We start from the raw sequence: 27,600 nt of genomic DNA, 5'->3' as shown, positions 1-27,600 counted from the left end.
GGATGTGATTTCGTGGTTTGTTGTTATGTGCTCAGGTCCTTTCAGTAGGTTAGCTTCTCTCTCCTTTTTTTGCTGCCCAAGGCCTTCAGCCTGTACTCTCTCTCCTTTTATACATTGTGTACCCCACCATGGGTGGTGGATCCCAGAATGGACTTTAAACAGACTTGGATCTGGAGCCTCCTTCTATTGTGTCCTTGCTGCGTGATCTTGGACAAATGACTTAATCTCTGAACTCACTGGAAAAAGTGAGTAATACATCCTGCTGTGTAGAGCTATGGTGAAGATTAAAAAAGATAAATAAGTAACATACTTAAAGTATGGCCTGGAACATCATAAGCATTGAATACATGTCAGCAATCACAATAATAGTCAATTTTTGGATGGTTGATTATTTCATCCCAGAGTAGGCAGTAGTGTTGGGGTTAAATTGCAACTCCACCTGCAATATTTGTGTGACAGTGGGAAGGTTATTTTACTTCACAGAGCCTCAGTTTTCATTTCTATAAAATGGGGGTAATTTCCCAGAGTGGCTTTTGTTGAGTCTATCTGTTTTGCCTCCTCAGCAAATGATGCGGTCATCAGTTTTCCACATGTTCATTCTGAGCATGGTGACTGTGGATGTGATAGTGGCTGCAAGCAACTACCACAAAGGAGAAAGCTTCAGAAGGCAGTACGATGAGTTCTATCTTGCAGAGGTAAGCAGCCCACTCAGATGCAGATCACCATTCAAGGTAGAGGTGAACCTCAGATGGGGCCTTTTGTAAACATGAAAATTAATATCAATTGCTTAATTACCTGACTTTGACTGAAGCTGATTCATTATCTACTTCTGAAGTGTTTCTTTGGCCACTGTGTTGCCTGCTTCATTTTCGTAACTCTCAGACTGAGTGACTTCCCCACCATGTCATGTTGCCAAGGTAACCCCCCCCCCAGCCCCTGCTCTTACTCTTTTGAGCTTGCTATTTTCCTATCCACCTCTCATTTTCTCTCCTTTCTCAAGTTGTGTTTAGTCTGTTTCCTGCTAAGGATGAGCAAGCACAGATTCAGAAGATTGTAAATAAGGAAGTCATCTCAGTAATACCAAGGAGAGGGCAGGAAGGAAATTGAAACAGATAACACAATAATTTCTGTACTAGAAACTGAGGTGTGACCACCTACACTAAAGATACCAAGTCAGGAGCAGGTAGGTTTAGTGATTAAACAAGCATCTTCTAGCACCCTACATATCATACTAGAGTTTGGAATAGTACTTCTTATCAATTGACTCATTTTGTTAATAGTAGATTCTTAAATATTTTTAAAAGATTTTAATTACTCATGAGAGACACAGAGAGATAGGCAGATATAGACAGAGGGAGAAACAGACTCCCTCCCGATGCAGGACCCTGGGATCATGCCCTGAGCCAGAGGCAGATGCTCAACCACTGAGCTACCCAGGTATCCCTGATTCTTAAATAATTTAATGACATCTAGAGACCACTTTTTTAATTGTGAAAAATTATTTCTAAAATACAACTCAGAATTCATTGGTGACATTTTTATGGAAAAGCTTATTTACATATAACTCTTTAGAAACCCATTTTTCTTTTAAGTGAGGTAAGCAGATATAGCTGAAGGACACTTTAAGAAATCCAAAATATGAAAAAACAAACTTAAAAACAGAAAAACAGTAATTTGACTATTTTTATTGTAAAAGCATCTTCCATGTAAAAAATCCAATTTGCCATATAGTTGAGTTCTCTAAGATATCCAGAATTCCTCCAGTACATTTAAAAATGGATTTGGTTCATAAAAATTCAATCCACCCACACATAAACTTTTTAGAAAAAGAACTGATGGGATATACCTATTGAATGTTAACAAGAAACTTTTAAGGAGTCACTTATGAATTCCCCTCTTCATAGAAGTTTGTTGCCTGTAACAAAATATCAATTATATTAAACGTTTACCGTGATTTGATGCTGCCTAATTGCTATGTTGTATGTGGAGCTTACAGTTTAGCAAGAAATACAAATAGTAAACAATAAGTGTTTTATGCTGTGGGGTACCAATGACAGGAGCTCATGAAGAAATTATATCCAGCCTGACACTTGAAAAAATGGGTATAGTTTTGCTGCAGATCTAGCACACAAAGATTAGATTGTCATTAAAAACACAGGGAAACATGGACCAATAATAATATTTGCAGGTGAATTTCTAATGCCTGCATAATGGGATGGCAGCCACAGGGAGAGTCAGGTGAGAGGACATCTAACCCTGATGGAATATACCTCAAAGGAGTATTGAGGAGCAATGGGTAGGGCATCTCTTCCTCATCCACGTGCTATCCTACATGGGCCATATAGGAAACTGGAGCATGAGCATCATCTTCTGGAAAGGACTGTGGTGGAAGCCATACATTTGAAACAGAAGCAGCTGAGGCAAGGATTTAGGAGGAAGATTAAGTGAATAGGAATAAGAGAATGTAGAAGAAATTACTTAACATGGAACCAGACTCAAAGATTAGTTAAAGGCTCTGGGTGGAGAGAGATAGGAAGATACATAAGGCAGAAGAATGATAGTATTAGGACCAGAGGTTAAAGGGTTGATGACAAAATGCCTGGAAATCAGAACAGAAATGGCTATTGGTGATTGAGATTATGCTAATCTCTCTGGAGTGAGTTGTATCTGCTGGTGAAGGAGTCCTGGATATTGGAGATTACATTAACATTTCTTCTGTAGCCCTGCCCAAGGTGGGAACTCAGTGATACTAAATCAGTCCTGTAGAATAAACACAGGGCCATCCACTGGGAACACAGAAAACAGAATCCTCTGGCAAATTTCACCTTATTTTTTTCACATATAAAATTGATCTCTTTCCTACTGTGTTTATGTATGTTACCTAACTGATGAGCATGCAATGCCAATAAAATTTCAAATAATTTAATACTATAGAGTTCGCTGATACTTTAAATGCCTTAGGAGAATCCAGGTGTAGTTGATAAATCCTTATCATTTGCTTTTTGTGTATAGTATTAAACAATTAAAAAATAAAGCAAAAAGCCAACCAGACAGGATTCTACAGCAGAATCTAACATTTGTTGTGTCTACAAATCATTGCTCCTTCCCAAACACTGAAAATAAATTTGATTTTAGTAAAATAAGTAGCGATAATTTCTTCACTTTCAAAACCATGTGGACATTGCTTTATTCTTGAACTACTGAAGCATTCAGAATTCATTTCACTTCTACTGACTGATTTTGAGTACCTGAGCTTCCCAAAGCACATTTGACCCTTATACAATAGCATTATCACTGCTCTATATCAGAAACTTGTAAATGAATCCAAGTAATTTGTTCCAAATGAGTATTCCTAAGTTATTCTAATCACACTTACTCTTTTATAAAATACTCTCTTTTTTAAAAGTTTGCAAGGACATTTTGAGCTTTAAGTAAGGGTCAGCAAACTTTTTCTTGGAGAACCAGATTAACAAACATTGTTGGCTTTTCAGGCCACAGGCTTTTTGTCTCAACTACTCAACTCTACCACTGTTATACAAAAATGAGTGTGGGCTGAGAATGATGGTGTTCCGATAATACTGTATTTACAAAAATACAGTGGGCTCAACCTTGGGTTAAACTATAGAAACAGAGAGTATGTCAACTAACATCTTTATATCTTAAATTCAAATATACTAATACTAAACAATAATAGCTGCCATTTGGGGGAGATTCTATTATGTTGCAAGTACTATTAAAGGATTTCATTATCCCATTTAATTCTTAAAATAGCTGTAATAACAAATTCAAGTGTATGGGCTATAATGATTCAATATTTAAGGCATAGCATAATACAATCTTTTGGAAACTTTATTTTTAAAATAGATCACAAATAGCCCTGAGCTTTCAGAGAAGTAATTTCTTGAGTTCCCACATATTCCAGGATAATTTCAAAAATTCATAATAAACCACTCTACCCATTAGAGTCAACTTGCAGTCTAAAATACATCCTTTAAGCATAAGTTAAGCTGTTTAGCTTCTGTTGTATAACTGGAGACCAGTTTTGCTTCTCTGGACGAACCTAAATTTAAAATTAGTAAGAAAAAGGAAAAACATTTCTTTGCTTTTTTAGGTTATGTATAAACATAAAAAGGTAAATTTGCTTTCTTTTTAAAGAATTTTTATTTTTAATTCTGATCTTAGATAATACATTATTAATATTATACATAAAATCAATTTTATAATGAACATAATTATATTTAAAATAGATACTCTCATTTTCTTAGTAATAAAACTTGAACAGTACTTTTCTAGCATTATATAAAAATATATAAGTGTATCCCCATAAGACTGTATGTTTAACACAAACTTATCAGCACAGTGTTATGCACAGAAGATTAACAATTTCAACAAAATTCCTCTTTTAAGAAAGTCACGAATTGATGGGAGAGCTAGCACAATGAAGCAAGCAATGAAGAACAGCATTTCTGGTGAAGAGAGAGGTTTACCTTTTTTAGGATGTCTCTTCGGTTTCCTGTATTTCTATGACAGCTGTGTGTTTGAAGCAGAAAGGCCTTTGTAAAGTCTGGACTGTTTGCCATCTTTCAGAAAGTCATCTTTTCTAGAAAAGTAGTTTCTGTGTCCCTCTGAAGACATTTGGCTTTATGATATTTGTTAAAATGAAATTAAATGAAAGACCCGTTTATTTTACTTCCAACAAAATCTGACACCCATATTTCACCTCATTATCACAAGAAACGACCAAATTAAGAAAGTGACTCATTTACCATAGCAGCAATCTTTCATCTTATCATTAAGTTTAATATCATTTTTGGAAATTTTCCATTAAATAATTTTTTCTGACAATAACATTTTTAGTCCTTTCTTCTAAAGGACTTGGACAGTACCGTGTTATGTGAAAAATTATATAATAATGACATTTTCAACTATTCAGTGATCCATTTCAAAAGTTTGCTCTTAATGTAGAATATGGACAGTACAGTATAGATAAAGAACAAGTGATTTACAGACACCTCTAGAGTGATGCAGATAGTCATTTACTTTGGTGTAATTTAATCTGAATTTCATTTAGGAAAATAGGGTTACCTGAATTAGATTTCTTGTGACTTTTGTACTATGATCTTCTTCTGTGACAAATATGCATTCATTTTCTCATAATATCCATTGTGTTTCTTTGCAAATATGAGATAGAGACCACAACACAAATCTTGGATAATACATTTCAAATATCTTTCCTACATTTGGGCAGCACTACTACCATTTTATCTTCTCAGACCTGCATGGCACAATCAGCTCATTTATAATTTGTCACCTATAAATGTTCATACATTATTCATTGATTTAAAAGGGCAGAACGATTTCTATTGTTATATTTACATTATGCATGTCATTTTCCATTTGGTTATTTTTCTCCTTAGTGTCAGAAATTTGGCAATCATCTTACTGTTTTACCTGTTCACATCACAAATCCAATTGCAAGTTCTTTTAGAAAACAAGCATTTTAAATTAATTTCTCATGCTTTGCACTCTAAAAAATTATTTTCACGAGTGATGCGCTTTTCTGGAAACATATAAAACTGTTTTTTGGAATAACTCCTTTAATTTTTAGATATATATTCCATTATTGGTAATTTTCTTGAGGACAAGAGAGTACGTTATGGTATATATTAAATGACATAAGTATTATTATAAAATTAAAAATGTGGAGAAGAAATAATAGAATATAGTGCTTGAGGAACTCCTATAGCCTGCATTCCTGAAAATATTTAACTTTGCTATGGTCACATTAAACCAGATACATCTATAAAGTATGCATTTTCAACAGGGAGTAAAACACCTATAAAGGGGTAAAAATTGGTTCTTAGGGAGGCAAAAAAAAAATCTTACTATTACAAGACTTTTTGCCTCCTTAAGAACCAATTTTTGCTCTATTTATAGAGTAGAAATAGATATGTGAAGTATATAAACAGATATATAAAATATCTTTGGTATTAAGATTCCATATGGCATGGTGTTGGGAATAAAATATCTAAAAAGACTCCTGGTTGGGAAGGAGGGGGTGATCTAAAAAAAAAAAAGATTGGAAAACACTGATATAGGAAAATTTTTTTAAATAAATTTTTTTTTATTGGTGTTCAATTTACCAACATACAGAAGAACACCCAGTGCTCATCCCATCAAGTGCCCCCCTCAGTGCCCGTCACCCATTCACCCCCACCCCCCGCCCTCCTCCCCTTCCACCACCCCTAGTTCGTTTCCCAGAGTTAGGAGTCTTTATGTTCTGTCTCCCTTTCTGATACTTCCCACACATTTCTTCTCCCTTCCCTTATATTCCCTTTCACTATTATTTATATTCCCCAAATGAATGAGAACATTTTGAGAGAAATATTTGTGTACTGTTTCCAAGTTATTTCAAATAATGTGACAATATTTATGGAAAGTTTATCACACTTACAGATCTTACCTTCAGGGCGCCTGGGTGGCTCAGTCAGTTAAGCCTCTGCCTTTGGCTCAGGTCATGATCTAGGGGTCCTGGGATCAAGACCTGTGCCAGGCTCCCTGCTCGGTGGGGGGAGTCTGCTTCTCCTCCCTCTGTCTACCATTCCCCATGCTTCTGTGCACTCTCTCTGTCAAATTAAAAAAAAAAAAAAAAGCCTTTACAAATCTTATCTTTGCTCTTGAAAAGATGAGTTTCAACTTGCAAGCACTCACACATAGCATAATGTGCTGCAAGGATGAGAGACAGAGGAAACATCCTAGGGCATCTTGTCCATGTGGCGGGCTGTGACGCGAGGAAGCACAGCAATGGCACATGCACTCCCAGGCCATCTGCCTGGGATTTGTGGAAAGCCCAAGACTGGACACATTTCTAGATGATTCTTCTGAGCAGTCCTTCTAAGTATTGAGGTTCTGCAGGCAGCCCTGGGGTCTTCTCCCTTTTGTATGGCCAACAGCACAACCCTGGCAAGTTCCTCTCTGTCCAGCTATTGTCAAGGCTCATTTCGCTGACACAAGCTGGAGCCACCCATTGAGAAGTATTGCTCTAGCTTCCCCTTTAACTGCTCCTCTCCTCTCCTTCTAAACTGAAATCCTGCACTAAACCTTCTAGCCTCCACTAAAATAGCTGATGAGCAGTCAGCTAATTTAATTTTCTTAAATCCCTCCTTTAATTCCTGACATAGTTCTTCCTTACCCCAAAGTAACCCATAGGATAAGTAAGTTACATATATTTTCATGTATAACATTTTTCATAAAATTTTACCACTTTGGGATTATAGTTTCTCAGAGAACTAGAATATTATCTTATAATAAGTAATTAATAATGTTAAAAATGAGGTATTGTTTCCCACAAGTACTAGAATCAGAAACTCCAGGAGGAATATGAGTGGGAATATGGTATTTACATGTAATCACATAACAGTTTGCTAAATCCTTTTTTAGTGGCCATAAGAGGGTTTGAAAAGCATATAGGTTTTCCCACTGAGCAAATAATAATGCAAATGGATCCAGCTGCATATTTAATCATGAATTATAATCCTTTAAAGAGATAATTCCATCTGTCCTTTTGGTAGCGGATGCAAAGTTAGCAAAGTGATTAGTTGTATTTATATATAATTTGATGATCTATTTGGATATATTTCAGGTATTTATTAGTAGTTTCCAACTTTAAAAACAAAAAGACACTTTGATATGGATTTCATTCTTTCCTCTGGAATGCAAGTTTGAAACTACAGGTGAAGACTAGAAATGGATGTGTAGGTGCCTGTCATTGCTCCCTCTGCTAATATGACATCCAGGTCAGGCTGCAGGTTAGACCCTTAGGTCCCATCTGTGTTTTCAGTTACTCCAGAGATCTCCAATGTCTGGAGGACTTCTTTCATATTGTTATGAGACTAAGAAGCCAGGGCTAGAGAAAACTTGCCTCTTTGTTAGGACTTATAGCAGAGATTTAGATCCCGTGGATGTCTGGGGCTGACCCTGCAAAGGAGTTACACCTGCTCAGTAGTTGCTTGTGGTCCAGAGAAGACCAAAAGAATCCCACTGATCTTGATGAGCCAGGAAGGGAGCATTACTAGAAGCTGAATTACTTCTAGGTAGAGGCAGTTGGAAATGGATTTCACCAGCCTAAGAGGAGCCTTGACATGGAGCAGCTCCCTCCCGTGGTTGCCCAGCAGATAGACCTTGAGTTATTAGGTCACTTACCATAAAAATGGTAAATAAGTAAAGAAAAAGTATTCTCCTACGAAGGGACCCAGAAATTGAGGATGAAACTCAGAAAACCAAGATGAATGAGTACAAGAGTTTCCCAATCGAGTACAATTGATGGAAGATATAATAGGGTTTGTTTTGTTTGTTTGTTTGTTTGTTTGTTTTTAATATCTCAAGCATAGGCAATTAAGGCACAAAACAAATTTTCTGAAACTTTGGTTAATTTTCAAAAAATTAACTTAAAAAGGGTATGATTATTGTTGAGAAAGAATGATAATATGGGAGGTCAGGTGGGGTAAGAAAACCTCAAAGAAATGGCAGAAATCATCAGGGGAAAAAGCAAAAGAGACTAGCCACTCTGATGTGACCAATACAAGGCCCTGAAGGAAAAAGAATGGATAGAAGAAAAGTAATAATGAATGAGAGAGAGAGAAGTGTTTCTAAATTGAGGAAAAGCATAAATCAGTAGATTGAAAGGAGACAATAAATCTCAGAGAGATTAAATGAAAAAAAAAGGTACATTCCTAGGCATATCCTGGTGACCTTCCTTGGTTACAAGCATAAAAAAAAATTAAGCCTCTGAACAGGCTTAAATAATCTGCAAAAGCAAGATAAATATACTGTTCATCTACAATATTGAAAGGTAGAAAACGATAAGTCAATATATGCACAGACCATTGAGAGGAAAGAATCTGTATGCAGTCAGGATAGTCATGTCCATGTTAAAAATGCATTTTGGTGGGTAATGGGTGTTAAGGAGGGCACTTGATATGATGAGCACTTGATGTTATATGTAAATGATGAATCACTAAATTCTACTCCTGAAATCAGTATTACACTATATGTTAACTAGAATTAAAATAAAAATTTGGGGGAAATGCATTTTGGATAGGGAAGGTTTAAGAGAGTATACAACCTGTAATATTTATCTGAGCAAACCACTCCAAAGTATGCTAATTGTAAGTATATTAAAGAAGTAGCAAAGGAAAAGCAAACATAGAGACTGACAAGGAAAGAAAAGAGATGGGTGTCAGATCCAAATGAAAGATGACAATAAAAATGTCACACCAAAATCCTTGGGAAAAACAGATAGTTATGGTTCAAGAAACTAGAAGTAAATATGTAAACAATTTTTTAAAATCGGGATTTAGGAAGAGGCATGACACCCATGAAGCATGGGGTGATAGATAAACATGCTGCTAAATTTATAGATGGCAAGTATGTGAGGGATGGGTGAGCAAGCAAATTTGTATGGGAGAGGAGCTTATTATTATTCCATTTTGATGCAATAATTTTAAAAAAGGATAGATTGATTTATGACCATTGGGAATTGAACTGGGGGATTAGAAAAGCAGAGCAAAATGTTAAAATTAGTGGGGAGAGGAGGGAAGGTGGAGAAATCAACAACAGTTCAACCACATCAGAAAAGACAAGAAAACATTAAAAGATGAAATAACAATGACATACAAAAAACTGGAACTAAGACCAAATCTAATTATGGTACATTAAATATGTATAGGTTGAATTTTCCTCTCAAATGACATAGAAATCTGATTATGCTTAAACACAAACTCAAATATATTGATCATAGGAAACACATACAGGATGGCCCCAAAAGGTGACTGAAAATCATCTCTCAATGAAACAAGTAAAAGTGACACCTAAAATATTTAAACACTTTAAATGCTTAGCAGAACATGCAAAAGATTAAGGAATATTCTCAAGGACAAAAGTTAAATGTGATATGAGTGCAGAATATGAGGTAGGCACTAACACTACAGCTACCCAAGAACATTTGTCACATAAAACTTTCCATTTTAAGAGCTATAATCAGGATAAAAGAGGCTGTGAAGGTGAGGTGCCAGGACAGAGACCCCTGCATCACATAGGACACCTAAGGTCTGTACTTCAATGAAAGTAGGAAAAAATCCACTCTCAGAAGAATATGAAAGCTTCAGTCTTGACTTTGACTCCAGATGGATAGATAAAGAGTAAGATTTACTGAAAATGTGTCAACACAAGCCTGCCCTCACATGGGGTTGGATTTCCCATGGATTGTACCTACTCTTAAAGATGAGATAATTCCTTTTTTTAATGGTTAAAAAACATTCCTTTTTAATGTATTTATTCGTGAGAGAGAGAAAGAGGCAAAGGCAGAGGGAGAGGGTGAGGCAGGCTCCTCACAGGGAGCCTAATGCAGGACTGGATTTCATATATGACAATTACTACAAATAGTATAAATAACATGCTATGCAACAAAATCCAGCAGGTTAGCATTACCATCTAAAGACTTATTCCCAGGAATATATAAATGGTTAACATGAAGGACCCTTGTGATATATTTCATTGCCTCAATGAATTAAGAGCTAAAATCCTGTAAGTAGAATAGGAAGAAGAAGAATGTCCTTAAACATGGTAGCAATTAATTACCAAAACCCATTGCAACCATTATACATGAATGCTGGAAAACTTCCTTTGAAAATGGTAGTAAATTATGGATCCTTCTTACTGCCAGTTAATCGGAAGTGAGTATTACAATACAGATGCAGCATTATAGCTAATGAATTAATACAATTAATGCCAAAATAAGTCTTTAAAAATTTTATCTTCATTTGGAGATGAAATATACATATTTCTATAAAACTCAGGAGGTATTATTTAAAATATTAGAATTAGAAGAATCTAGTAAGGCGGTTATAGAAAATCAATATAGATAAATCAATAGCTTTTTTTCTCCACTGGAACTAACTAGGCAGAAATGGTTTTAAAAAAAAGTTAAAAAAAATGCATTTACATTAGTTATCATGATAATAAATTCATAGAAATAAATTTCACAAGCAAACAATAACATCTTAATGGGGGAAATTTTTATTAAAGAACATAGTCCAAAATAAATAGAAAAACTGTGGCTTTGGATATGAAGACTCGGTAGTAGTCCTTCTAAAGTCCTATTTTGTTTTAAAAGGTAAAGAAAAAATTTGAAAAGATAAAGATAGAAATATGTGACCATATAAAATCTAAAGTACTTGTAGAGCTAATGCCACCAAATTTAAAAATCAAACTATTGACTAGGGAAAAAAAATATTTGCAGTTCATATAGCAGACAATGATTAATGTCCTCAATATCAGCAGCTCTGAAAACTGATAAGAAAGATAAAACGCCACCATAGAAAATTGGCAAGGTTATGAACAGGCAAATTGTATTAAAAAGAAAAATCTAAATGATCAATACATATATGAACAGATAAGTAAAGGTTTGATTAAGTTTGATTACATCTGGTGGTAGTACAGATTTAGGACAAGAAACCCTTTCCTACCTTGCTAGAAGGCAAAAAACTTACTATAATATCTCGAAAGTAATCCCTTAATATTGCCTAAAATTTAAAACATGCAAAACTGTCTTTTGCTCCAGCAATGCCAGCTTTGAAAATGTATGTGTACATATAAAAGCCCAATAAAATACCAATATTACATAAAGATAGTTGGTGTAGTCTTGTTTTAGAAGTAGTGAAATGCTTAATCATTTTCCCCTGATGATTCCCTATCAAGGAAGTAGTACCCTTCATTAAATCAGTAAAGAAAATGTTGAATTAAATAAACACTGAAGACTTCTGGGTAAAGATGGCAGAGTAGGAGGACCCTAAGCTCAGCTTGTCCCACAGATATGAGTAGGTAACACCCACATCAGTGTAAATAATCCAGAAAACAACCAGAAGACTAGCAGAACAGGCTCTCCACAACTAAATGGAGAGAAGAAGTCACATTGAAGACAGTAGGAAGGGCAGAGCGCTAAATGAATCTGAGGGACTGTTCATGGGAGGGAGGGATGCCTGAACGTGGAGAATTGTCTTCATGCCAGACACCAGAGGTACAGGAAGCTCACATAAGGAAAACAAATCCCCATAATTTAACTTTGAAAACCAGAGGGGTGTAATTTCAGGAGTTCTTACAATCACTGGGGTTTAAAACCTGGAACTTTAAAAACCAGCAGGTTTTGCTCTGGGAGAGCTTAGAGGACAATAGGAAACTGAGTTCCCACCCTTAAAGATACAGCACAAAAAAAGCCCCAGGGAGATACAGCATAGAAGAAGCAATTTGAAAAGCAACTGAGGTTTATGGAAGGGAGATTTGTTTATTAATCATAGAGCATGTGCTAGAGGAGCAAAGGTCCTTGGGAGACTTCAAGAATAAAAGAGATGACAAGTGCAATTTCCCTCCCCTACCCCCTAGCCAAGACATTTGTATACCTGTGGGAACCAGAATGGGGAAAACATTCTCCACCTAATATGCTAACAGCATGTCCCATCCATGAGTTTTCCTGCAGATCTGCCCCTTCAGTACACCATTGGCTGGAACCCATCTAAAGCAGTGCCACAAGCCTGGCAGTACTTAAGCAGCCCCAATAGGGGTAGCACCACCCCAAGTGACTCTTACCTTGGATAAAAGGGAAGATAACCACACACACCAGTCAGCTAGTTCCAGCAGTGGGTTGGGGACAGACATCTGGTCTGACTACTGGCCCCAACCACCAACAAAAGTTTCTCAGGGGACAACACAGGGAACCCTACAGTTTGGTGCTACTGTTTCTCTAGAAAATGCCTGATATGATTCAACTCAAGCCCAGGGTAGCCCCAGAGCAGCCCACTAACAACACAGGGACCAAACCCTGCCCAAAACAGGCAAAGAGAATGATTCCAGATGACTAGACTGAAGGCAGAAATGGCTTAGCCATAATACTAGGGCACACACAACATACATAGGAGATACCCTTGAAGCACCAAGTACTGGTGAACAGGGGACATTGCCCTGCATGGCAAAAAGTAGTGACAAATTGAGAATTTTAAAATCAGCAAGAAAAAAGAAAGCAGTTACATAAAGGGAAAACCCCATACAGCTATCAGATGATTTTTCAGCAGAAACTTTTCAGGCCAAAAGGGAGAGTCATAATATATTTAAAGTACTGAAAAAAAAACCCTGCAGCCAAGAATACTCTATCCAGTAAGGCTATCATTCAGAAATGAAGGAGAGATAAAGAGTTCCCTAGACAAACAAAAGCTAAAGGAATCCGTGACCATTAAATGATAGCTCTACAAGAAGTGTTAGAAGGAAGGAAAAATAAGACCACAAGTAAGAGTAGGAAAAGCAGGAAACACAAAGACAGTAAAATTAAGAACATCTATAAAAATCAGTCGAGGGATTCATAAAATAAAAGGATATAAAGTATGACACCATACACCTAAAAACATGGAGGGGAGAGGAGTAAAGAATAGATTCAAATTTAAGCAACCATCAACTTAATATAGACTGTTATATGCATAAGATGTTAGATACAAACCTAATGATAACCAAAAGTCAAAAACCAGTACTATATATGCAAAAAATAAAGAGAAAGGGCTCCAAATATGTCAATAAGGAAAGCCAGCAAACTGTGAGAGAAGAGAGCAAGAAAGGAACCAAGAAGAAGTACAAAGATAACCATAAAACAAGAAACAAAATGGCAATAAGTACATTCCTATCAGTAATTACCCTGAATGAAAATGGAATAAATGCTCCAATCAAAAGACATAGCATGAGAGAATTGATAAAAAAAAAAAAAAGACCCATCTATATACTGCCTATAAGAGACTTATTTCAGACTTAATGTACATTAAGTAAGGGGATGGAAAAACACATCATGCAAATGGAGGTGAAAAGAAAGCTAGGGTAGCAATATTTATATCAGACAAAATAGATTTTAAAGCAAAGACTGTACCAAGAGACATAGAAGTACCCAATATAATCATAAAGGGAACAATCCAACAAGAAGATATAACCATTGTAAATATTGCACACAAAATGGGAGCTGTCAAATTTTCCCAACACCAGTGGGGTTATTGAAAAGAGACCTTTTCCCATTTGATATTCTTGCCTCTTTTCTCATAGATTAATTGAGCAAATAAGCATGGGTTTATTTCTGGGCTCCCTCTTCTGTTCCATTGATCTATATGCTAATTTTTGAGCCAGTGTCATACTGTTTTGCTTACTACAGCTTTGTAGAGTATCTTGAAATCTGGCATTCTGATACCTCCCATTTTCTTCTTTTTCAAGATTGCTTTGGCTATTCTGGGTCTTTTGTGGTTCCATACAAATTTTGAGATTGTTTGTCCTAGTTCTTTTACTTATTCCTTACTAGTTTGGATGCCTTTTATTTCTTTTGCTTGTCTGATTGCTTGGCTTGTATTTACAGTACTATGTTGAGTAAAAGTGGTGAGAATGAACATTGTTGTCTTGTTAGTGATTTTAGGGGAATAATTCTCAGTTTTTCACCGTTGAGTATGATGTTACCTGTAGGTTTTTTCAAATATGGCCTTTATTATGTAATATGATTGGAGGAAAAAAATCCCTTCTGATACTCTGTGTTGTCCTAGAAGAAAAGAGGGAAGCTCTCCTCTATTACTGTTTTCCATTAAATCATCTGATATCTTCTCAGAGGGATTTGTTTGACTAATTCCAGCCCTCATTCTTATGCTCTTTAATTCGAAGTTAATCTTATGTATTACAACTTAATTCCAGTTGCAAACTTCTTTATAGAATGCATTTTCTAACCCATAGGACAAGTAAAGGAAAAATAACATGCTGTGTTTATAAGTGTATTTTATAATATTGGTATTTGTAATAGTAAATTCATAGAATTAATGTGATAGATTAAAAGGTTGTACTCATTAATATAGTAATATTCATTGTTAATTTTCTTAATTATTATTAAATTTCTTAATTATTGTATATATACACACACATAAATTGCTTGATATAGAATCCATATTTCTTTGCTTGTTTATGTGGCCCAAAACATAAATGAGATCTACACTTTCTTATTTTAGTTTAATGATGTTTAGTAATATGCAAATCATTTTATAATATACCATGGGCATTATAGAAACTATCTTCAGAAAATCCAAATTATGGGAAAATGCAGCCTTTCTGTGTATATAATATTCAAAGAATGACGGAGACTTCTACATAATACCAAAAAGTGAATAATAAAGAAATAATACCACTTACAAACACTTAAGATTTTAACACATTTTGCTACTTGCTTAAGATGTATTTGACCTGTTATACTCTAGTTGGTGTTTTTCAAAACCATTTTTTATAGCATGTCGTACTAGATCCTTGTGGGCTTCTCATTTTATATAATAGCAGCTGAAATTCACACATGAACACATGTATGAAATATTTTGAAATAAATTATAGTTTTAGGTTTTAGTTTCACTGTCTCTTTGTTCCTCCAGGTGGCTTTCACAGTACTTTTTGATTTGGAAGCACTTCTGAAGATATGGTGTTTAGGATTTACTGGATATATCAGCTCTTCTCTCCACAAATTTGAACTACTACTCGTAATTGGAACTACTCTTCATGTATATCCAGATCTTTATCATTCTCAGTTCACATACTTTCAGGTAATATGAATGTCTATTTGTAGAATTTTTTTCTTCCAGAGAAAATAGCAGTCACACTATAACAACTACACAGAATTATATTAAGTAGTTATATATAATTATACAATAAACACAAACTTGAGATATGCTCAATGACATCTTCAGTACCAAAAATTCATTCATAATTCATTACTGAGTTAATGAAAACTCTGAAAATGCACAATAATAAATGGAGATGTTTTAGGTGTAACTTTCTCAGATGAAAAAATAAAGCACATTTGAACTTCACTAATTTTATTTATTGGTGATTCCAAAGCTGTTATTTTCAGAGCAATTTTAACTTCAGCTGCCAGATTACAACTTGAGACTCTGTTTCTAATACCTTGGGAAAGGACCTGAGAATATAATTCACAAAAATGATAACAAATGTCCTGCATATGTAAGTGAAAAGCTGAGCTCTAGTAATCACTGCCAAACATATTGAAATCACAGAGGATATCGTGGTTCAAGCTTTCAGTATATCAGCATTTTTGGACATAAATCCCTTGTCATTTGTTGGGTTATATCTTTAGTCTTGGTTATCATAAGTGAGGTGGCTGGGGCAAGAGATATACACACATTTAAAACTCTTGATACAAAATGCACTTCCCAGTCATGCCATTGTATGTTCTTGGGTGCTGCTGTCTAGATTTACAAAATCAACATGAGCATTTAGTACTTACATTTGAGAATCATTGTACATAATTATAGAAAATATGCCTGATAAGCAAAACAACAAGATATCTTTTATAAACCTATGAAGTCAACCAAATTAAGAAAAATATTGATGCCCATTTCAGCAAGAATACATATGCAAAATATATTCAGGCCTTTAAAATTCCTATAGTTTCTCACAGATAATTTTCTAGTAAAAAGATATAGATTACAATTTTGAATACGAATCTATTTATTCTGGAATTGTTTGTGAAAGAAAAATGGGAACTTTTAAAATGGTGAACATTTGAGGAATAGCTTCACAAGTCATATGCAAATCTGACCATAAAAATAATGACTATCATGAATTTGTGATTACTTAGAGACATGATTCATTATCTCTAGTTTTTTTTTTCTACTGGTCTATGTTTCACAAAATATCTAAAATTGATATTCATGGTTCTAATGATTTTACATATAGAGAGATATGGTCAAATAATACGCCATCAATGAAGTTTGTAATTTCAGCATTGTCTTTGATCCTGGATTATAATCTATAATAGTTTAATTTATGTTAATGGTTAAATGATTTTCATTTGCATTTCCCTATATATAACCATGTTTATATTTTTCTAACGAGATAATTAAATACTACCTCAGTTATTATATGGCTAAAATATCCATCTCTGAAGAAGTTCAGAGATTTTAGCAGATTCACAGATAAGAACCCACTGTTCTGAACACAATGGCTCTCCTTGGGCCCACTTTGGTCTCCCTTGTGAGTCCTCAACTTCTCATCTGACTTGACTGTTTCTCCTTATGTTGGCAACATGGCATGAATTTCACATTTTCATATTTAGGTGAAGTCAACAGTTTAGTACAAAATGACTCCATTTATAGTATCAGTTATCTCTGAGAACAATTATTGGTGTAATTCATCTATTTATTCAAATTGATATTTACTGAGTACCTACTATGTGCCAGGCCCAGTTTCAGATGCAGAGGACAGAGATGAACAAACAGAGGAAAACCCCACCTCAGTAAGCTTCCATTCTTGAGGGCAAACAGTTCACAAACAAGTACACATAAGAATGTGGAATAAAGTGGTAGAAATGTTATAAAGGAGAAACAAGAGTAAAAGGGATAGATGTGGCGGGGGGGGTGCTAGTTTAGATCCATTGCTCATCATGGCAGCCCTCTCCGGAGAGGTTGCTTTTGAGCAGAGACTAAGAGAAGTGAAGGGGCAAGCCAAGAAAACCTCATGGCACCTGTCCTGAGGTGAAAACATGCTTGTTTTCAATGTGGCTGGACTGGAATGAGCAAAGAGCACCATTGTCCTATAGGAAGAAATAGTTTCACAAAATGCTACAGCTATAACACCCAGGTAATCATGATGATGTTGGGTGGTATTTATTGTGTGTTTGCCACATGCCAGGCACTGTGCTAAGTGCTTTGTGCTGTTCATTACTCACCACAATCCTGGGAGACAGAGAGTATCCATGCAAACTGAGGTCCCAAGACATTTGATAACTTGCCTAAGACCACATAACTGGCAAGTGGTGGAAACTCATTACTAAGAAGTTCAATTTCATATCTATATTCTTAGCCATGCAATTTCTAAAGTATCTCACTTGTAATTAACAGACTGATCCTAAAGAGACAGACTTAGAAATATGACCAGGAGAATGAGCTTTGGAAGCAACCACAAAATGTTCTACAGTGCTTATCTTTGAGAATATGTTTTACTTTATTCCATATCTGCGGGAACACAAAATCAAAAGGCTTTATTGGATAAACAGAGTGAAAAGCATATTTATCCCCAAACAAATGAAAAGGCATAACTAGAGTCATTGATAAGGATTTTGCCTTTCCAGAGATGCAGGCTTACCCCTTTGAAAATGTTGATCAAATTGGCCATGTAGGAATCGTGTTAAGTTCTGCTTCTTCCAGCTAATGAAATATTAATTTATCAAAATTGCACAGATGTGCAGAGGCTGTTTTATTATAATTTGAGATAGAATTCAAAATTACTTAGACAATCTTTTAAATACGATTTTAATACATGTGGAGGAAACCTGCTATATTGAAAGTTGAGCTATAAGCCAGTTGAATTGTTCCTTTAAATGTGCCTGGACTCAGCTGTTAATTAGATACTGAATCATTTGTGATGAGAATAACAAATCTGATAAGAATGTGAAATCTTTCCATGTTATTATCCTGTATATTAATATGAATCTTAATATTTTAATAGCTCACATGATAAAGTTATTCACTTATTATTTGGAAAGATTACCTGAGTGTAATATGTTCTGATTTGGGAACATGTAATTTCTAACAGGAAGACTGGTGGTTTAACCATAGCATGATGCTTACTTGGAACAACATAATTTTTCAAGTAAATTTTCTTTTTTTCAATATTGCATGAAGAAATTAAAATTAACTACTAGGAAATATGCATTTTCTCAATTCTTTCAACATTTGTCCTTTAGTTTACTAGACACGTGGTTACATTTGTATTCTGTAGACAATAGGAATGATAAGGTTCACCATCAGTATTTGCTGTTAATTCAAGTTCTAGGGGAGTAAAAGTGGCTTCAGGCATGGCATGATGCAGAAGCCAAAATGGTATCGTAAGGTCTCAATCTATATATTCACTCACCTTTCTTCTGTGTCAGTATTATTCTTAAGCTGGCTTTCTCCATGTAGTGGCAAAGATGGCTCCTGGAAGCTCGAGAGTTCTGTGGTCCTTACAGTAGTGCCCACTGGGAATAAAAAATGACACATGTCTTACAGGCCCAACAAAAGTTCTGAGGATGACTCAGGTTGTTGTGGATACTTCCAGGTGTGGATCGTGGGCATCATGGAGTCCCTTTGGGACCTCACGAACCAAGAATGGAGCTGGAATAATTTGCCAAAGGAAAATCAGGAAGAGTAGGAAGCTAGGGATGCTGTAAAAATCCAAAGATGTTATTTTATCTGTGTAAAAATTAAAAGCTAGATTCTAAATCATTTCCTGTTCTTTACTGGATTGAAAATGGACAATTCATTTTTCTTCTCCTGAGAAGATTTCACAGACAGCTTGAGCTCTTACCAACCTGGCTTAGACAGCCATTTGTATTTAGCGTATTTTATATATGCCCAGACCACTGTTTTTCTGTTTTTCTATAGCTGCTCAAATGGAAAAGTGCGATTTATGAAGTCCTGTGAAAAATGAGGTTTTCGTGTGAACTTACATAAGATTCAGTGTAAAAAAAATGATCAAGTATGTATGTTTTTCTGTCTCACAACAGGTTCTTCGGGTAGTTCGACTTATTAAGATCTCACCTGCACTAGAAGACTTTGTGTACAAGATATTTGGTCCTGGAAAAAAGCTTGGGAGTTTGGTTGTATTTACTGCCAGCCTCTTGATTGTTATGTCAGCAATTAGTCTGCAGATGTTCTGCTTTGTCGAAGAACTGGACAGGTTTACAACGTTTCCAAGGGTAAGAATAAAAAATGCAGTCAATTTAATTCCTTCTTGCTATTTTAATAATAATGGTTAACATCAAAATAATTTCCCTTTTAAACAGTGGTTCAAAAATATAGCTATATTTTTGAGAACTTGGAATAATTCAGTTTTGATATGTAAAATGCTCTCTTCTGCAGGGGGCAGGCATTTGAGCACATTGTCAGCATTGTCCGATTATGCATCAATTCTAAAATTCTGGAAATAGTCTAATAGAATGAGATGCTGAAACCAGACAAGATGAAAGCTAGGGCTCTTAGCACCTATAGATGAAAATATAGCAGAATTTTTAAATCATTTTTTTGTGTCTGTGAGAATTATCATTTTAAAATCTGTTTTATAGTTCATATATTTTATGTCAAGCATAATCTAGGGGGTTTTTGATTTTCCATGTAATAAAATTCATAAACTCTTCAGATTTGAAATGCCTTTAGAAGATTATCTAGTTCATGCCTCTGCATTATCATTAGAATTCACTTAGGCTAAAAAGGAAGTTAAAAATCAATCAATTCATAAGCAGAACTCATGTAGAAAACATAGCCCTAATCAAAGATTCTGAAACTTAACTCTCTGTGGATTTAGAAACATGAAAAAACATAATGACCAAGATGAAAAATATATTTTTTACCATAAGCTGAAATAGTAAGGCCTATTATATGGGAAGGATAATTTTAGGGTAATAGTAGGATATAATACATTTTTAAAAAATAAGCCTTGAGAGCAAAAAAAAATATCTATACTGGTAGACTAATGAAGCCTGGTTATTTTTTTAAATCTTGTGCTAAGTTTGTTACATATCACCAAGCATTTTTTGAGTGCATATAAAGAGCCAGGCAGTTTTGGTGATCTTAAGACAGAATCACACCTGTTTCTAGTCTTCAAGATAAAGGCAAGTACAAGGTGCTCTGGGAACCCAGAGGTAAGGTCTATAACCAGGAATGGAAAAATCCAATAAAGCTTCTTGAAACAGGCAGTTACTAAAGAACTTGTACATAGCTAAGTAGGGGAACATGGTGGCCTAGGTTTGGGGCCAGCATATGCTAAAGGTTTGAGGTGAGCCATTCTTGTTCCAGAACCTAAAGAAGAAAGAAACGTCAATGTGAGAGGAGGACATAAAACCAAGAATGTTTTAAGTTGGGTGAAAGTGTGATTGGGTTTAAATGCTATTGAGAGAGAGTGAATAGAGGGCACGGTGAAGATGTTATCAGACACAGAGGACAGGAGCAAAAGGTTCCCAAACTGGACGTCCAGAGCCCAGGCATAAAGACTGGCCATAGATAGATATTGACCTGTCCTTTGTTCAGGTGGTGATGTAGGACAGCAAGCCAAACTGAAAGTCATAAGGAGTCTTTGTTCACAAAGAAATTACTGCCACAGTGCAAGCAGCAGGCAGAAATAAGCACAAGCTCCCAGCATTCCATGTTCCCCACTAAACAGCACTGGGTGAGTGTCAATTGGGTCATAGATGTGGTGAGAAGAATAGAGAAAGATGCCTTAGTTGAGGCTCCCAGGTGATGCACCCTTGGAGTAAAAACACCTGGGCCAGGAATTTGGCGGCCTGGAATGGAGGGTGCTGAGTTTCTGCCTGCAACTTCCTCCAGAGAGGACCCTGCATTGACTGTGCACCAAGTCAGGTGTGGGGATGGCAGCCTCCCCGGTGAGCCCTCCAGGCAAAACTTCACCAGTGCCAGTGGTCAGGCCACATGGGATGCTGTGGGCCTGGAGCCAGAGTCTTCAACAGGAGGCTCAGCTCTTCCTGCAAGGATGAGGGGATGAAAGCAGAGAGGACAGTGATGTCACTAAGTCTCTAGTCTGCCCCTTCACAGGGGAAATGAAAATTGCAGAGCGCCACTTTCAGAATGCCACAAGACTGTCATTGTCACAATCTATCTCTGAAGCCAGGTTAATTCACACAGTATTGAAAGCCCACTAAGAGTCAGCCCTTGTTCTAGCAACAGGGGATCCTAAAAAGAAAAGTACCCTCAGTCCCCTTCTTTATGTCCACAGTCTTCTCTTAATTTCTAATCTTACCTTCATCTTTTTACCATCTCTGATAATCTCATGTCACTGATTTTATATCTCTTACCCAGAACCTCTTTGAGCCAGATGGCTTTTGGAGTTCATAATATTCCAGATGTTATAAGGGTGATATCACCCCCTTGTTGATCTGCATTGTTTGAGCCAGCACCCTGTAATTAACCCACTAATGTTTCTAAGATAAGGACAATAAAGAAGTCTTAGGTCAGATTGGATTTCAGCCACTAACTGAGCTACAAAAGAAAGAAAGAAAGAAAGAAAGAAAGAAAGAAAGAAAGAAAGAAAGAAAGAAAGAAAGAAAGAAAGAAAGAAGTTTTAGGTATTTTCAAGAACTTTTGAATATCAAAGTTGTGAATAAGGGCTGTGACATGTATAAGAAGGTATTGCAGATAATCTGCACGTTTTGTCTTACAGATCTGATTTCTTATCACTGCTCCCTCACTATGTAGATGTATGACACTGGCCAAATTAGTCTTTAAGCTTTTATTTTGTCACATCAAAAATTTAGGTAAAATAGTATTTTCCTCATAGCATTGTGTGTGTTGAATAATATACTAAACCAACCCAACTCTGAGCTTCTAAAGCATTTTTAAAATGTTATAATCTATGTAATACTTTTGAAGTCAGTATATTAGATTCCATGTGAAAGACCAGGCTGCTTCAAAGCCATCCAACTTAGGCCCTTGGGATTTGCTCTATTTTCCAGCCATAATAGTAATCAAGTAGCATTACATTTTCAGGTCTCCAATTACTCAATTGTGCCTTTCTGCCTGATTACTTTGACCATCTTAATGAAAGCAGCCCAGCGACTATGGGGCCCCCTAATCAGTGATTCTACAGCTGACAGGGTTGACAGCCTAAATGTATGAAATGACTAGGAGTAGATTTTTCTTTGCACATGAATGTAATTATGAGTTAAATCCCTGAAAAATAATCAAATTTTGCAAGAAATGTTAAAAACATTGCAGCTACAAATAAGTAGTCATTATCATTCCCAGTCACATAAAGCACCATTCTTCGTGCTACTTGCCTGATAGGAAATCATCAGAGAAGATGGTTAAAAACACCTGACAGTTGATCCTAGATTTATGTTAGAGCAATCATCTGAGGGGCTTACCCCCTTCGCTTTTTATAGGACATCTCCCTCGTTACCCAGTGGTTGGATATTGAAGTGGGTTTGTTAACTATGGTATTAGCTAGAGTACACAACACATCAGTGGTGGGAGCCAGCCTCCAAGATGGCCCAGACTCAAGTAAAGATGATAGAAACAAGTGCTGATTTTTCAAGTTCCCATTTTACTTTGGGATGCATCATGTGACCTTTTTTTACACTACTTAGAGCTATGGGATGCAGGAGAGTAAACTGTGCACACTTGAAAGATGCTGGGAGAGCACCCACCATGAAGAAAAGAGTCCAGCAGAGGTAGGACCAGCCTCACTTGGCAAAACAGCCTCAGTCTCTGCCCAGGGGAGAATTTTTCTGTCACTCTTTCTTGAACCAGATCCTGACTCAGCCATGCAGGTGGCATGGGCTCCCTGGAGAAATAGGACGGGTATGAAACCGAACACTGGACTTGATTGCATCCTGGGCCCAACAACCCACTGTGAAATCCTCTAAGAGGACCTGACATGGACACATGGAGATGGTTTCCCAACCCACATTCCGTAAGAGGAGTGCAGAGGGGAAGAGGAAATAGCAGCGTGGGCACATTAAGTGCCTGCCCACTGCTCGGCCCTCTGACAGAGCTCCAGCCACAGTGAAAGTTCCCAGCTACTTTCTGAAATACTTGAAGGTGATGAGGTCCTGAAGGATCTTTCACTTGCATTATTCCACAAGTTCTTTACTGAGCCTTCCTGCCTCAGGTAGCTGCTCTTCAACCATTCTCCATTTGCAGCAGAAATTAAACTGTCTCATGGCACCCTCCTGTTTAAGATGTTTCAAGGTCCTCCTCTCCCTCAAGATAACAAACATCTTAATATGGTTTTCTGTATCTTTTTTTTCCTCTATCTCCAGTTATCTCTTTGACCTCCTATTTCAGGATTTCCCCCACCACATCTTTCAAAGGCAGAGAGGGCACCTATCTTGCTCAGTAAATCCTCCCTCACTCAGCACAGCATTTGCTAGTGAATAGGCTTTCATTGAGGAATGAATAACAGCTCGAGACCAAAGCAGAGTTCCCTGATCCTTCCACACTGCATCAAGGTCAGCATCCCAGATTCATTCTTACACTGCTGTTCCCCTCCTCCAGGAACCACCCTACCCACCATCGCCCTAACCCTTAGCCCATCTGAAATGTCTTTATAGTTCTGTCAGAGAGCTTTGACAGGAAGTAGCAGAAATCTTGAGTTCAACTGACTTGAACAATTGGGAAATTTCTCACAAAATTTGAGATTAGGTAGATTAGGTAGATGAGACAGAAGGCCACGACTCTGAATCTTTCACCAAAATTCTCTCAGTTGTGCGTTAAATTATGTGCCCCCAAAGATATGTCGAAGTACCCCAAATGTGACCTTATTTGGAAATAGAGGTGATAAAGTTAAAATGAGGTCATTAGGGTGGTCCCTGATCCAACATGACTGATTGTCTATAAAGAGAGGAAATTTGGTACTAGACACAGATAGACATGGAGGGGGGACGATGTGAAGACACACATGGAGAAGACAGCTGTGTGATTGGAGTGGCATCTGCAAACCAAGGACCTCCCATGATTGCTGGCAATTGCCTGAAGCTAGAAGAGGCTGTGAGAATCCTTCAGAGGGAGCATGGTCTTGCCAACACTCTGACCTCACCCTCCTGAGCTGTGACATGTTAAATTCCCTTGTGTTAAGCCACGCAGTTTTGGTGCTTTGTCAAAGGCAGTCCAAGCAAACTACCACAGTTGCTTTCTTGGTGTGTTGTCTTCAGCACAAAACAGATGCTAACAGTGTTAGCAAAATGGATGCAACATTTCCAGAATTTTTGAGAAAATCTCGAGGAAAAAGAGGGTCATCTCCACCCAGGTCTCCTTCTTAGGAGCAAGGACACCTTTCCCAGTACCATTTTCCACTTGCCCCAGCAAACTTGCTGTCATCACTCACTGACAGGATCAGGTAACTTGGTCATTTCTGAAGGAATCATTGACCAGATGACCAGAGTCAACAGGATTGGCTTAGCTTAATCATGTGGGAAGGAATGGCTGTTGGAGAAACAAGTACAAAATCACTACAATGGTCAGACCCAGAGTTTGGACAAAATTTCTCTCTCGCATCTTTCATCTCCAAAGCTTTTATACATCTGGTGCAAACAGATTGTGTAAATAGACATGTGTTAGGAGGAGGGCTGGTGTTTAATCTCTCCTAACAGAGGCATCTGGGCCCCAGCTCTTTGTCCACATAGTACCTGCAGAGCAGCCAGCAAAGGGCCTGGAACAGAGTGGATTCCTGCTCTCCCTCTTTTGTGGCAGAGGTCACTTTCTGTTACACCACCCACCATCAACATTTATGCAAGCTTCTTTTACCTCCATAAGACCACGAGAACTTGAGGGTGTCAGCTCTGTGCTCTCCTCTCTCAAAGCATTAACCAGGATGCCAATGCCATGGGATCCAAAGCATCAGGAAGTAGTCAGGGCAGAAACAATGAGTGGAACCTCAGCATACAGTCCTGTGAGTTGGGGAAGAGAAGCTTGAAATTTGTTATTGGGCGGGGGGAGTGAAGGAGGATATATTGATAGAATTTAACAAAACAGCTTTGTTATCTCAACCAAGAACTTCCTCTCAGAATTTGGACCAAACAGACACTTCCCTGCTAAGACAAATCCCAAGGAAGATCAAGCCCCACTGTGAGGCAAGATATCCCCCAGTTTTTGTTTTGTGGGGACTAATAGCTTGTGTTACAAGGAGGATAATTAGATGAACTTTTACAGCTTGTACAGGTCATAAGGACTAGTTGACATAAGCAAGAGCCACCAATCTTTCTTTAACAAGACAAAAGCAAATTGCATGTTTCTCGTAGTTGACTGGCAAAAGCTTATGCATGCAGTTTCACTAAGGCTTTGTTTAGTTGATCCCTCCACTTATTGTACAGATAACTTGCCTCTAAGTTACTACAACATGTGCAGTAAACATCCACTCTACATCTTTCACCAGCTCAAAATCGTTATTCCTTTAAATCTCCCGCTAAAGTAGTAATGTACAGGCCTCATTTGTTCTCTAGTTCTACAAATGGGAAGTTTTTAATTCATAAGCAATACATTACCCTCTGTAAGAACAGGTACTTGAATTTTAATATATTATGCATTTCATATGTTTTCTTAATTTGCATTCTCTAAATGCTAATTACTTGCTCTGTTGAATTTTCACTTATAAAACCATACCCAAAACAGTTATACAATATAAGCAGTAAATGCTATAAAACACTTAATTACAAATTAATTTTCCTGTCTCCTCTCACCACCAAAATGGCTAATCATGCCTTTAGTTGTACTGAAAGAATTACTGAGAAACTGAAAGAAACAACTTGTTCCTTAATTTTTTTAAATTTTTTGCCAGATAGTCTGACTATATTTCAAATAAATTCAAGGTATATTTTATCTTCAAAAGTATAGTTATTAGCTAAATCTTTATTAATTTTTGTTTTATTCTTTTCATGTATTTTTAATTTTTCATGGAATATTTCAGAAATGCAAAGGTATGTAAATAATAATGAAATGTATTTTTCTGTGGACACACACAACTTGATAAGCATGCTAGTAGTGATCTGAAGTCCTTGAGTGTCCCTTCTTCATCCTCCCTTCCCTTTTCCATGGAGAAACACTTTTCTGCATTTGATGTTAATATTCTTAGTGCATTCCTTTATGTCTTTAGTGCATATAGTGGCATCAACTGAAAATCACATCTTTTTGCATAATTTAAACCTGCCTTATATGGTGTCATCCTGTAATGTTTCTTCTGCTAATTGCTTTTTTTTTCTTCAACACTATGTTTGTGACTTTTACCAATGAGTACTTGTACTGCATGTTTTTTCTTTCCCTTGTAGTTTAATATGCAACTATATATTGCATTATATTTATAATGCACTATTAATATAATCCCTTCACAATTAGTTTCCCCATTCTTCTATGTGGTAGGTGTATTCCCTGTGGGTTTCAGTAGGACTTATGGATATGGTGGAATTTCACTTCTTTGGGGCACCTGGGTGGCTTAGTGGTTGAGCGTCTGCCTTTGGCTCAGGTCATGATCCCGGGGTCCTGGGATCAAGTACCAAATCAGACTCCACTCAGGAAGCCTGCCTCTCCCTTGCCTTTCTCTGCTTCTCTCTCTCTGTGTCTCTCATGAATAAATAAAATATTTTTTAAAAAAAGGAATTTCACTTCTGTGAATAAGCTACTAATCAGTTAATTTGGAGTCCATCAAAAAGTCCATTATCTTGATGTGCCTGACCCACTCAGAGGGACGGGGCTCTTGGAAGAAGCATTGATGCAAGAGTCTCTTGTTGGCTTTGATGATGTAAGCTTTCATGTTAAAAGGCCATGTGGCTAGGACTTGAGCCTTTAGGGGCTGTGTGCTTCAAGAATGCAGGATCCTCAGTCCTACAACCATAGGAATTGAATTTTGAGAACAATCTGAATGGGGGTTGAAGAAATTCCAAATGAGACCACAGCCCAGCCTATACCTTGATTTTGACTTCTGAGATTCTGAGCAGAGAACCCAGTTATATTGTGCCCCCATCTCAACCTACAGAAACTGCAAATAATAAATGAC

General features: G+C 36.8%; 1 protein-coding gene across 7 annotated transcripts in view; it reads left to right on the top strand.

Annotated features, from left to right (window-relative positions):
- Positions 1–27,600, top strand: part of NALCN (sodium leak channel, non-selective) — a 312,076-nt gene that overhangs the window by 137,548 nt on the left and 146,928 nt on the right. For all 7 annotated transcript variants that reach the window (XM_072760965.1, XM_072760968.1, XM_072760967.1 and 4 more), the window contains exons 11-13: positions 564–695; positions 15,480–15,647; positions 19,610–19,801. In XM_072760965.1, the coding sequence (XP_072617066.1) occupies positions 564–695; positions 15,480–15,647; positions 19,610–19,801 (492 nt within the window). The remainder of the gene's footprint in view (positions 1–563; positions 696–15,479; positions 15,648–19,609; positions 19,802–27,600) is intronic.

The sequence above is a fragment of the Vulpes vulpes genome, chromosome 6, assembly GCF_048418805.1.
Source record: "Vulpes vulpes isolate BD-2025 chromosome 6, VulVul3, whole genome shotgun sequence".
Taxonomy (NCBI): domain Eukaryota; kingdom Metazoa; phylum Chordata; class Mammalia; order Carnivora; family Canidae; genus Vulpes; species Vulpes vulpes.
Note: the sequence above shows the minus strand (reverse complement) of the source record. Positions and strands in the feature narration are given on the sequence as shown.